Source organism: Dendrobates tinctorius, unplaced genomic scaffold, assembly GCF_039654945.1.
Source record: "Dendrobates tinctorius isolate UK_male_01 unplaced genomic scaffold, ASM3965494v1 ptg000230l, whole genome shotgun sequence".
Classification (NCBI taxonomy): domain Eukaryota; kingdom Metazoa; phylum Chordata; class Amphibia; order Anura; family Dendrobatidae; genus Dendrobates; species Dendrobates tinctorius.
In genome coordinates this window covers 318564-332272 of record NW_027361897.1, presented here as the reverse complement: position 1 = coordinate 332272, position 13709 = coordinate 318564, and the positions used below count along the sequence as shown (strand labels likewise).

Here is a 13709-nt window from a genome sequence, read left to right as displayed (position 1 = left end):
CTGTATTGCCTTTACACCAAACATATAGTTTGGCAGTGTTGCCAAAAAGTTCGATTTTGGTTTCATCTGACCAGAGCACCTTCTTCAACATGTTTGGTGTGTCTCCCAGGTGGCTTGTTGCCAACTTTAAACAACTCTTTTTATGCATATCTTTGAGAAATGGCTTTCTTCTTGCCACTCTTCCATAAAGGCCAGATTTGTGCAGTATACGACTGATTGTTGTCCTATGGACAGACTGTCCCACCTCAGCTGTAGATCTCTGCAGTTCATCCAGAGTGATCATGGGCATTTTGGCTGCATCTGTAATCAGTCTTCTCCTTGTTTGAGATGAAAGTTTCGAGGGACGGCCGGGTCTTGGTAGATTTACAGTGGTATGATATTCCTTCCATTTCAATATGATCGCTTGCCCAGTGCTCCTTGGGATGTTTAAAGTTTTGGAAATCATTTTGTATCCAAATCCGGCTTTAAACTTCTCCAGAACAGTATCACGAACCTGCCTGTTGTGTTCCTTGGTCTTCATGATGCTCTCTGTGCATCAAACAGAACCCTGAGACTATCACAGAGCAGGTGTATTTATACGGAGACTTGATTACACGCAAGTGGATTATATTTATCATCATTAGTCATTTAGGACAACATTGGATCATTCAGAGATCCACAATGAACTTCAGGAGTGAGTTTGCTGCACTGAAAGTAAAGGGGCCGAATAATATTGCACGCCCCACTTTTCAGTTTTTGTAATTCCACAAAAATTTAAAATAACCAATAAATTTCGTTCAACTTCACAATTGTGTCTCACTTGTTATTGATTCTTCACCAAAAATTTACATTTGGTATCTTTATGTTTGAAGCATGATATGTGGGAAAAGGTTGAAAAGTTCCAGGGAGCCGAATACTTTCGCAAGGCACTGTATGTGTGTGTGTGTGTGTATATATATTTAGAGAGATACAGGTGCATCTCACAAAATTAGAATATCATAAAAAAGTTAATTTATTTCAGTTCTTCAATGCATAAAGTGAAACTCATATATTATATAGAGTCATTACAAACAGAATGATCTATTTCAAGTGTTTATATCTGTTAATGTTGATGATTACGGCTTACAGCAAATGAAAACCCAAAAGTCATTATCTCAGTAAATTAGAATACTTTATAACACCAGATTGAAATAATTATTTTAAAATCTAAAATGTTGGCCTACTGAAATGTTATGCACTCAATACTTGTTCGGGGCTCCTTTAGCATCAGTTACTGCATCAATGTGGTGTGGCATGGGGACGATCAGCCTGTGGCACTGCTGAGGTGTTATGGAAGCCCAGGTTGCTTTGATAGCAGCTCATCTGCATTGTTGGGTCTGGTGCTCATCTTCCTCTTGACAATACCCTATAGATTTTTATGAGGGTAAGGTCAGGCGAGTTTGCTGGCCAATCAAGCACAGTGATACTGTTGTTTTTAAACCAGGAATTTGTACTTTTGGCAGTGTGGACAGGTGCCAAGTCCTGCTGGAGAATTAAATTTCCATCTCCAATAAGCTTGTCGGCAGAGGGAAACATGAAGTGCCCAAAAATTTCCTGGTAGACGGCTGCACTGACTTTGGTCTTGATAAAACACAGTCGACCTACATCAGCAGGTGACATGGCTCCCCAAACCATCACTGATTGTGGAAACTTCATACTAGACCTTGGAAATCAAGGTCCCAGAGTCTGGAGGAAGAGTGGAGAGGCCACATTCCAAGCTGCTTGAGGTCTAGTGTGAAGTTTCCACAATCAGTGATGGTTTGGGGAGCCATGTCATCTGCTGGTGTAGGTCCACTGTGTTTTATCAAGACCAAAGTCAGTGCAGCCGTCTACCAGGAAATTTTAGCGCACTTCAAGTATGGAGTGCATTTACTGAATACACATTTCATTAGGCCAACATTTTAGATTTTAAAATCATTTTTTCAAGTTGGTGTTATAAAGTATTCTAATTAATGACTTTTGGGTTTTCATTGGCTATGAGGCTGGTTTCACATTAGCGCTTTTTAAGCGCACGCACGGCCGGGGGTAGCTCCGCCCCCGAGCCGGCTCTCTGCCCGGCGTGCCCGCCCCTTGGTTGTAGCGCCGCCTCCTAGCGCACAGCGGCGCCTGCGATCGGCGCACCCTATCTTTAGCATAGGGTGCGCAGATCGCGCGCAGGCCGTGCGCTAGTTGCGCTTTGACCTGCGCTGCGCACTTTTGACGGTGCGCCGTGCGCGCCAAAATCAAACTTTTCGGATTTTGGCGCGCACGGCGCACCGTCAAAAGTGCGCAGCGCAGGTCAAAGCGCAACTAGCGCATGGCCTGCGCGCGATCTGCGCACCCTATGCTAAAGATAGGGTGCGCCGATCGCAGGCGCCGCTGTGCGCTAGGAGGCGGCGCTACAAGCAAGGGGCGGGCACGCCGGGCAGAGAGCCGGCTCGGGGGCGGAGCTACCCCCGGCCGTGCGTGCGCTTAAAAAGCGCTAATGTGAAACCAGCCTGAGCCATAATCATCAACATTAACAGAACTAAACACTTGAAATAGATCACTCTGTAATGACTCTATATAATATATGTTTCACTTTTTGTTTTGAAAAACTGAAATAACTTTTTGGTGATATTCTAATTTTATGAGAAGCGCCTGTAGAGAGATATTAGAGTTATCTACACACTGTATGTAGTTATGTATTGTTGATCTGCAATGGAGGAAATTATACAGATATCTGACGCTTCGTTCATTGCTTTAATAGCTCAGAGATTTCATCTGCGGTTTCCTTTGTTCAGGGTTTTTTCGTAACCTAACAATTTGAGACATAATTTCATTTTGTAACATGGCAGATTTTCAATTTGAATGCCTTGTAAGAATTTTATTATGATGACCTGGGTCTATGGAGATAACGTGTAATACTATAAAATGATACAGTGATTCACACCCTGAAATTCCACAGCTTGTTATACTTGCCTTGGGAAGGTTGATTTTTCAATTCTCTCACAATTTGCATTGTAGCATTATTTTACATGGGATGTTGGGTGGGAAGAAATACACACTAATATATTCTTATTCCTCTGTTGGGAACATTTGATTTCTCTATATTTTCTTAAAAACCCACAAGAGTTTAGCAATTGTGCTGCTAAAATTGCTTACATAGTGCATGTGTAGTCGAATGTGGCACCATGCACAATAACTATCAAAAGTTCATTATTCCGCCCATATAGACCAATGAAAGGTGATTGACAGTATAGTTGCAAGGAGCACACTGAGACATGGTGATCGCAGCCGTTAAAGGGAATGCGTGCATGTTTCTTTGCTGTATAATCTGGGCTGCTTGGTGCAGTTTTGATATAATCCCGTTTTTTTTTCTGCTATAGACGTAGCCAAGCTATGAATGCTGAGCTGTGTAAAAACCCACCCACACCCTTGATTGGCAGCTTCCAGCTACCAATAAGTGCTGGGGGTGGGATTACACCGATTAGCCTGACTGGTCTGCACTTGAGACCTAGTCAGGCAGTGTTAATCTCCTGCTGTTAAACACTGATTGTATTGAAACTACAGCAAACAACCTAATAAGTAACACATCCCTGGATGTAGGCTATTTGCCCCTACATTGTGCGGTTATCTGATTAAATAGCAAAAATTTGCTGACAGAATCCCTTTAAATGACCACCGATCTGCTACACGCCATTTAGATGGGATGATGAACGTTCTGTACATGCACAATGATTGTTATATGATCCTTCTGTGCGCTTAAGGTCGGGGCTACACAGCCACTCATTTGGCACAGCCTAGTCACGTGATGTGTCAGGGCTCAAGTCACCATGTAGCCGTAGTCTCAAACCTCATGTTATCGGCAGCACATAGTCCTGTGCCAACAATGAATTACCGTAAGCATCTTTAACCAGTTTAAGCCTGGGTCATTTCTGTCTGTTCATGGCCAGGCACATTTTCAGGGTTTTTTTCATACAGCTCTAAAAATGTTTTTCTCGTTCGGATATGTACTGTAAATAATTTTTGTGTCTCTCTGATCCTTGTGCATACAAGGACCAGGCAGAGGTGGTAGTAAACCATCTCTGCCTACTTTATAAGGAGGCTGGCTGTCTGACAACAGGTTGCCTACAGCTGCACAAACTCCATGCAACGAACTCTCCTATAAAGTTCTAAAATATCAATGCAGAGTTTATATGCGGACTACCCAGATGTTTAAAGTTTTTTTGGGTTTTTTTGCGGGGGTCCGGAAGCGGTTAAAAATTATTACATCAAGGAACAAGCATTTTGCGGGTTTGCTTAGAATTACCGTTAATCGAGAAAAAGCGTTACTATGGCCTTAAGCCTTAAAGGGGCTTTCGCATAATCAGAACTGATTTTACCTATCCATAGTATCTGATCACTAGAGATCTGACCGCTAGGACCTCCACCGATCACAAGAACCAGGCTATGATGAAGCGGTAATGTGTGTTACTCATATATAGGTCTGATGGAGTCCGTCTCCCAATATAGTCTCAATGAATAATGGGTTCCTTCTGTTCCACTGCTTTGAGTATACAGTAGGTGGAAATTGGAGTATATAGTGTTGTGAAGGGCAGATGCAAACCCCCAACCCCATGTACCAAAAGGCAGCAGCTTTTACCACCGAACAACCTTTCTGCTACATAGGTATTTTAAGGAAGTCTATTTTGGGGATTATTAAACTCGTTTTTCTTCTAAGGTGGTCTTTCAAACATAGTAGCCCCTCCCCCAGAGAAGACCTTTAATTTATAGAACATCCCTTGTTTCTTCCGTCACCGGCCTTTAATGTCCCTGACGCCCTGTTGTATTTCAACCTGTAATAACACGTCCTACGCAGTGATGTCACGTGCCCGGATCGGTCAGCCAATATTTTGGGATGTTATAGCATGACGGAATATGGATTGCGGTAGCACGTGTCCGCCACAGTCACAGGATAGTGTTACTCTTCTAATTGCTTCAGAAACTAAGTAACTGAGTTTAGGAATAGAATAGTAGGGGCTTGGCAATTTCCACCGTAAGTTTTTCAATTTTTTTTTTTTAAGCTAAATATTAATAAAATGTGAACTTTTTTCTCAATCTATTTGCGCTGCTGTCGTATTTCTTGCCTCGATGATTAAACCCTAGCCCCTCTAATTTCTGGTGTTTTGGTGTTGGGCTGGTATGTAAAGTATGTCTATCTGCATATAAATGAGTGGCTCCAAGACAATCAGATTACATAGCAGTTACTTTGGTGAGAATATAACTGGAGCGAAATGGAAACTTCATTTTAAGTCTAATATTAGACCCTGCTTTGGAAAATTCCTTTTAAATGATCACAAGCTGAGAATAGCTAAAAGAATTTCAACTTTCAGCAAACAGCGTTCACCAAGAATTTTTAACCACTTACGACAGACCATGGGAAAATTGTATTTATTGCGTTACCCTCATTGTTTAGATCGGCTGGACACAGAGAGGGCTTTGGTCCCTGGATGGTTTTACATTTGGGCTATTTCAGCCTTGTACAGTATATTTTTGTCGCAGGGCGCACAAACTTATTTTAGTTTTTCCTTCCATGTTGGAAAATGTCCTGCTATTTTGGTTGAATGCCGTACATGGCAGGTCTTCACAGACGGGACGCAAGGCTTTACTTTCTTGGCATGGTGCGGGAAAGTCTTTAGTTTTCATGTACACTATTTATGAGGCTGTGATGACTTTTCATAGAAATAATAGAATGGTCGGCGAAGAATTTCTCGTCAACTTTCTTGTTTTGTTGTTTTTCCACTTGGTAACCATGTTCTTCTTGACCAGATAAGTGAGTTTCATGGAGATGAGTAGTAGCCCTGATGTCCATCTTGCCCAGACTGGAAAAGAAATATCTGACAACAGTAAGACCGCTATCATATGTGCAGCTTTAGGCTATGTGCACACGTAGTTTAGGTGCTGCGGATTTGTCCCCGCGGATTTGGGAAAATCCGCAGGTCAAAATACCTGTGGTTTACCTGCGGATTAGCCCTGCGGTTTCACACCTCACAATGGTGAAGGTTTGAAACCGCAACGGAATCCGCACAAAGAATTGACATGCTGCGGATTGTAACACGCAGCAAATCCGCAGCATGTGCACAGCGTTTTTGGTTTTACCATTGCAAAGAATGGTACTGTACAACGCAGCAGAAACTGCTGCGTATCCGCAGCAGAATCCGCACCGTGTGCACATAGCCTTAGGCTTCCGATCGCTGAATTATGAAGCATTTTTCAGTTGACCTGACATTTTGTCCAAAGTAGAAAACGCCTTTAATTTAACATCAGTCTCCTATTGTCAGATGTGCTTCCTAACAAGAACACAACCGCAGATTGTCCACCGCCAGTAATGAGCTGTAATCAGTGAGGGAAGCTTATAGCAGCTGCTTACCTTCTCCTGCAGCACCTCTAGAGGAGAAATGAGGCATTGACATATTGGGTCCTCCAGTTCAAAAGTTGTCTTCTCAGCTTTGGATAATCTTGATATGAGTAGAGGAGGTCCCGGAATGCCAGATTTGGTTTATATACTCCGAATTCTCTAACATGGTATGTAAAACAATAACATAAAATTGTTGGTTCATATTATTATTGTGAAATCCTTGACGTTTTGTACAGAATAAAGCCTGTGACATTAAGTTTGGTAGAAAAAAATGAGCACAAATGTTAAATTCCCCAGAATTGCAGTCCATTTTTTTTCCCATTATTGTTACAGATTTTCTCTGCAGATTTCAACCTCTTACTTTCCCATGGTGAGTGTTTAGCAAGGTTTTGATAAGGAAGATTTTTTTTTTTTGCAACTATTAGGTACATTTGTTTACTTGAGTTTTATTTTTCCATTACCCTTTTGAGTGTTTCAAACATTTTTATTCTATTTTTAATGCTGCTTTTTTTTTCTCTTTTTGGTATGTCATGTGTGAAATGAAGCTGTTTTTAATACTTCTCGGTATTTTGCTTTGTCATAACTTTATTGATATGGTCATGTGCGGATTATGATTTTTTTCGTTTTTTTTTTTTTTTTTTACCTGGGGACTTTTTCCATCTGCTGTGATTCTATGGGGAAAACCCACACTTAAAGTTCAGTTTATTTGCGAGAGAAATTGATATGTTTCGGATTCTCAAAAATGAACCGCAGGTCAGTTAATGCATCGTAAAAAAAAACAAAAAGCAAAACTGTGCACATGAGATTTCTGTAAATCCCATCCCCTTTTGTTAAAACTGTACGGCGCGCAATAAAAAGACACAGTACCAAAAACTCATTCTGGGAACTTAGACCCCGATTCATAAATACTGGCATTGTTCTTGATGAGGAGGCATGCTGGTGCCTGATTCATTAAGATCAGGCCTGACTGACAAGTACTCCAGTCATGGGACTAGAGTATGATTTCTGGTGTAAGGATTGCTAAAACTTGTCATGAATTAGTCCAGTTGTGGCATCGCACCCTCGTCCCACCACAGCTCTGCCCATTTTGACAAAGCAGGGAAAAACTGATGTCAAACAGTCAAGAGTTGCAACGTTTTCATTATTGCACAACTCCATGTTGCGAGAAAATTTTGAGACTTTTCAAAACGACTTGAAGCCAGAATTTTAGCATAAGCTTTGAATCAGGGCCCTAAATATTTATAAGGCAAAAGGTGAAATTCATGGCAAATCTGCCATCAAATACAAAGTACCCTTTAAAGGGGGTCCTAGACGTGAGACCTGCATGTGTCAGACATTTTTATATGCTGAATGCATCGCTGTTGTAAAACTTACACTGACTGCTTATAGTGGGAGAGTCACAGTTCGGACATCACTGATCCATAACCATCCAGTTCTGCACTCACACTCAAGAACACAATACCTCATTGTGACATAGTAACCTCCGGCCTCTCAAATTGGATTTTTTGGATTTATTTTTATAAGACTTCCTTTGCATTGCTTATTACTTTTCTCCTTTCCTTGTAATGTCATATATTGTCATTTTAGATCGTAAGCTCTTGTAACGCAATGCTGTCTTTTTTTTTTTTTTTTTTTCTTGTATTGCGCCTTTTTTATCAATTCAGAATTGGAGAGATCCTTATCAGTATTTTGTATTTTACTAGGCAAATCCCACCTGGCAATAGTACAGCGGGTGAACAATGAAGGAGAAGGGGACCCATTTTATGAAGTCCTTGGAATTGTTACCTTGGAAGATGTTATAGAAGAAATTATCAAATCTGAAATCCTAGATGAAACGGATTTATACAGTGAGTTTAATGTGTTTACCGTATTGGCTATGTTTTTTCTTTTTTTTCTTTTTTTTTTAAGCTGATCTGTCACCGGATATCATGATAAAGACTGCACACATTATTAAATAAACTTTAGAGCTGGTGTACTTACTTTTACTATCCACAATAGAATGGCTGTATAATGCTTTTTTTTTTTACATTTTACATTTAATCTCTCCCTACCGAGCCTGATTGACAACTCTTCAGTGTCCCTCCTCCCTGCTGCGGAGATCTCACACTGCTCTGTACAAGCTGCAGCTCTCGGTCAGACTGCATGGGAGGCAATTAAAGAAGCATTGCTATTAAGTTTTGCTTGTTAAATGTGTGTATATGGGCATGTAATGTAGTGAGGGTATTAATATACTTCCCTTCCGCTGCCCTCTCCGGTGTCCAGCACCTTTCTTCTCCTCTTCTCAGTGATATCACCGCTCTGCAGACTCCTCCGGGTCCGGACCCAAAAGAGACTTTTACAATGTAAGCCTGTGCAGCGTCAGAACGAGATCTCATAGACTCACATTGTGAATGAGACTTCCGGGTCAGAGACACAGCAATAGACCTAGCCGGCTCTTTACAATTGTGATGACGTCACTGAGAAATTAAGCAAAATGCGCTAATGAATAAATCAACTTTATTGGGAGTGAGTCTTTAAAGAAGTTGACCTCTTCTAGGACAACTCCTTGTCATACCCCTCTTATGCCCCCAATAAAAATAAGAAAAGCTCACAGTCCCCTCCCGTGCTGGCGCTGTTCCAGCGGTGTCAGCCCTCGCACTCCCGGAGCTCCCGTGCGGTTGTGTGACACGTGACCTCGACTGTCCCCGTTTCCTGTTGAATTGAACATGAAGAGGGAGTCAGCGATCAGCTGCAGTCCAGACTTCCTCTTCATGTTCGATTTGTCGGAAGACGGAGACCGTAACAGCAGCGCTGATCGTGCTCTGGGTCACGTGTCACAGCAACTGCACGGGACCTAAGGGAAGGGCGAGGGCTGACACCGCTGGAACAGCGCCGGCACAGGAGGGGAGTATAGGCTTTCTTATTTTATCTGGGCCCAGCATGGAGTATCAGAAGGGGGTGTCCTAGTAGTGAACAAGGCCGTTAAATACACTTGGACTCATGAGCTCTCACTCTATATCTGGGACTCATAACGTGCTCATTTTAATATCGTATCAAGATTAGATAGCCGTTCTGGCATAGATTGTTTTGACCTAATGAGACTGGTGTATTGATTTTGAAAAGCCATTTAATCATGTATGCAGTTTGTTTTACGCTATGACACGCTGGACTTTATTACTGCCATGCAAACTTGTATATCATAAAGGAAACCATGGCTTTAGATTAATCTCAGACTTCCCTGGTGGTCTAGTGTAGTTCATGGGTTTAGTGTTTGCCAGTCTACACTTTAGGAAAATGTATTATCAAGTTAGTTCTTGCTTTACTTGTAAGTCTAAGGATAATGGAGTAGTTTAAGAATATGGAGGGATTAAGTGTCTGCTTTCAGTGTGGTTCAAGGAAATGAAGAGGTCAATGTTTGCTTCCCTAGCGGTCTAGAGTAGTGGGAAGGTTTGTCTGCTTTCTTGGTGGTCAATGATTTGGAGGGGTTAGGCTGTGCTTCCCTGAGGGTCTTGGGTTTAATTGAGGAGTTTGCTTGCTGCACTGGTGGTTTTTAAAGGTATGGATGGGTCAGAGGAAATCTGTCGTTCCAAAATGACTGTTCAAACCAAGCACAGGCGCCTTGCGCACCCTTGGTGTGGCCGAGCAGCGCAGTGCACCTTCTCCCCTACTTATTTGCTCACCATCTCCGCCCTCCCCTGGATTCTGTAAACCTAAACCGGTGAAAGAAACCAAGTAGCACTGAGTGGTCCAGCCAAGCCAAAGGTGCACGCTGGGCTTAGTTTGAACAGTCATTTTGTGCTGACTGGATCCCTTTAATATCTGGTTTATCCCTTTTTTTCCTCTTTGATTTTACTATGTGTTGTGCTCATGTCCTGGGAACGCTGCCCCTTGTAGTGTATGGCGGATGACGACGTAGTGTGAACACGGCTGCCCCTTGTAGTGTATGGCGGATGACGACGTAGTGTGAACACGGCTGCCCCTTGTAGTGTATGGCGGATGACGACGTAGTGTGAACACGGCTGCCCCTTGTAGTGTATGGCGGATGACGACGTAGTGTGAACACGGCTGCCCCTTGTAGTGTATGGCGGATGACGACGTAGTGTGAGCACGGCTGCCCCTTGTAGTGTATGGCGGATGACGACATAGTGTGAACACGGCTGCCCCTTGTAGTGTATGGCGGATGACGACGTAGTGTGAACACGGCTGCCCCTTGTAGTTATGGCGGATGACGACGTAGTGTGAACACGGCTGCCCCTTGTAGTGTATGGCGGATGACGACGTAGTTTGAACACGGCCTTCATGCTGCACTTTTTATTATCCTGAATGTTGATTTTGTCTCTGCTGTCCATTTATGATCACGTATATTGTGTCGCTGCATCTCCCGGATAACACATTTGATTTTTTTTTTGTTTTTTTTTCCATTAGCCGATAACAGAACAAAAAAGAAAATCACACATCGAGAGAGAAAACAAGATTTCTCGGCTTTTAAGCAAACGGACAACGAGATGAAGGTTAAAATCTCCCCTCAGCTTCTCCTGGCTATGCACCGCTTCCTAGCAACAGGCGAGTGGGCTTATCGCAGCGTGAGACCACGGACAAGCTCCACACCGGCCCCCGGATCCAGCTGGAGCCGTGCCCACCCTCACCTCTGTGCACACGGGCTCTGCTCTCACTTCTTCTGTGCAGTAGTGGCGAGCTCCTCTGCCCGAGGCAGGCCTGCCGCGGGGTCACACTTTTCCATAATAGAAGGGAAGAAAAAAAAGTGCTAAAAAAGAGCAGGGGGTGATGAGAACAATGAATGGCATTAGTGTCTAGCACATTTTTGGCATCTTTCACATTGTTTTAGCAGGCGATGACCATTGGTGACTGGGAAGTTTGCATCATATACCTTTAAAAGTAACCTGTCCTGTTGAAACTGGCCTCCGATCTGCGGGCAGGACGTTACAGAGCTGGTCAGACTGATAGACGTTTTATGGGAAAAGACATTTTATGGGAAAAGTTTCAGTAACATTAGTCATTGAAATCTCTGGTGTTTGTATGTGTGAGTCCAGTGGGCGGGCCTACTAGTGATTGTGAGTCTTTCCTGTATGACCGGGCATACAGAGATGGATTCATATCGGTAGTATGACCGCCCACTGGACTCCGATTGTTTTATTTGAATCAATGGTGTTTGTATAGGAGTCATGTGGGTGACCCTTATCGGTGATTTGGTACGTTTCCCTGAACATACAGAGATGGCTATCAATCGCTAGTAGGACCGCCCACTGGACTCCGATTTTATTTTTTAGAATCGGTGGTGTTTGTATAGGAATCATGTGGGTGACCCTAATCGGTGATTTGGTACGTTTCCCTGCACATACAGAGATGGATATCAATCGCTAGTAGGACCGCCCACTTGACTCTTTAATATTTTATTCATTTAAATCCATGGTGTTTGTATGTACGAGGCCAGTGGGTGGTCCTACTAGAGATTGATGGCCGTATGCGCAGGGAAAACTGCCAATCACCTAGTAGGCCTGCCGACATGACTCCAATGCATACAAACACCATGGATTTAAATAAAAATGAGTCCAGTGGGCGGTCCTGGTAGTGATTGATATCCATCTCTATATGCCCAGTCATATTGGGAAAAGACTACCAATAACTAGTAGGTCATGACTCATATATTTTATTTAAATCCATGGTGTTTGTATGTATAGGAGTCATGTGGGCGGCCCCACTCAGTGATTGGTAGTTTTCCCTGCACATATGGATATCAATAGGTAGTAGGACCGCCCACTGGACCCTTATGTTTTAATAATTTTAAGTCAATGGTATTTGTATGTATGAGACCTACTCTGTGATTGGTGATCTCTGTATGCCTGCGCATACAGAACTAGATGTCAGTCACAAATGGCTCCGCCCACTGGACTCCTGTACATATAGACATGAAGGATTTCAATTACCAAATTGCAAGTTTTACTGAAACTTTTGTAATAAACCTGTCTCTCATTCTGCTGAGCTTTTCCACAGATCAAAGTGCCCTTACTACGTGTCCAGATCATTTAAAGGAATTGTCTGGGCCTATAATCTTAAAGGGGTTGTCCACTACTGGTCAACCCGGTTAATCAAATCAGGACCATAATAAAAACATAAAAAGCAATGTAAACTCTCCTCCCACAGCAGTGCCGTCCCAGCAGTGTTGCCACCATTGGTCCTGGAAAGTGACTTGTGTCGTGTACAGGTTGCAGCCGATGGGCGGCCATTGTTTGGCTGCAGCCTCTGCTATTTTGTCAGGACTGACATCCACGCTGACAATATTGATGCGCGGCCGCTCCTTGGCTGCAGCAGCCACGTGACACATTGGGACCCCTAATGAGTAGCAGTTGCCCCTTTATGGTGTCCATCACAGGCCTATGTATATGATCTACCGGTTTTAGGACATTTTTGTCTTCCTCTGAGCCATTCTGAAGCTATAGTTTTAGAATGTTGTGCTGTTTTTCCCCTGTTATTCCTCCTGGAAATCCATTAATATATTGCCAATTGGGTGTTACCATATCCCTGGAAGGCATCCAGACACACTGACACTACGCAATCACAGTGTCTGACTGTATAGGGACAACACTTTATTGGCAAGGGCGACATTAACCCCCAGCTTTCATCTTATTAATAAATTGCCAGGAGGAGTAACTGAAGAGCGGTTTAAAAGAATAAATAAAAATTAGGTGCTCCAGAATTCTTGTTTTCTGTGGTCTTAAGACAAACAGGTCAAGAAAGCTGCTGGGTCCTTTTTAAGCAATTTCCCGCGATCAACCGGTTCCTCTGCCTGCAGATGTTGTTCCTCTGTTCTCCGGTGTGCAGTGATTAATCATGCATTGTTTCCCCTGTAGAAGTGGACGCTTTTAGCCCCTCTCAGATGTCAGAGAAGATTCTTCTGAGGCTGCTCAAACATCCCAATGTCATCCAGGAGCTAAAGTTCGATGACAGGAACAAGAGGTCTCCTGAATACTACCTCTACCAGCGGAATAAGCCGGTGGATTACTTCGTGCTGGTTTTACAGGTCAGACTTGTTGCTGCGATCCTCACGTTATGTAAAGTATTGCAGAAACTGCACGCCTCCTAGTCATTCTGTGATTTATTACCTCTCTACAAAGCATAAAAATCCATTGGTCATTCAAGTAGCTGAAGGCTCCACCGGGATGGTTGTGTTATTGTCCATGGAGGACGACATAGTGGTTACCGATCCGTAGGATAGCTTATCCATATTGTGAAATGACACCTGGCAGCAGCACTGTAGCACAGATCTCAGCGCCCAAGAAGACTGCTAGATCTTGCTGTCTAAAGATTTTATTCTGATCCGATGGCAGCCGGGTGT

At 43.0% G+C, this 13709-nt stretch overlaps 1 protein-coding gene across 2 annotated transcripts in view; it reads left to right on the top strand.

Moving 5' to 3' along the window:
* CNNM2 (cyclin and CBS domain divalent metal cation transport mediator 2) overlaps window positions 1-13709 on the top strand; it is a 151150-nt gene that overhangs the window by 112876 nt on the left and 24565 nt on the right. For both annotated transcript variants that reach the window (XM_073555749.1, XM_073555748.1), the window contains exons 2-4: window positions 8080-8223; window positions 10781-10918; window positions 13225-13394. In XM_073555749.1, coding sequence (XP_073411850.1) covers window positions 8080-8223; window positions 10781-10918; window positions 13225-13394 — 452 coding nt within the window. The remainder of the gene's footprint in view (window positions 1-8079; window positions 8224-10780; window positions 10919-13224; window positions 13395-13709) is intronic.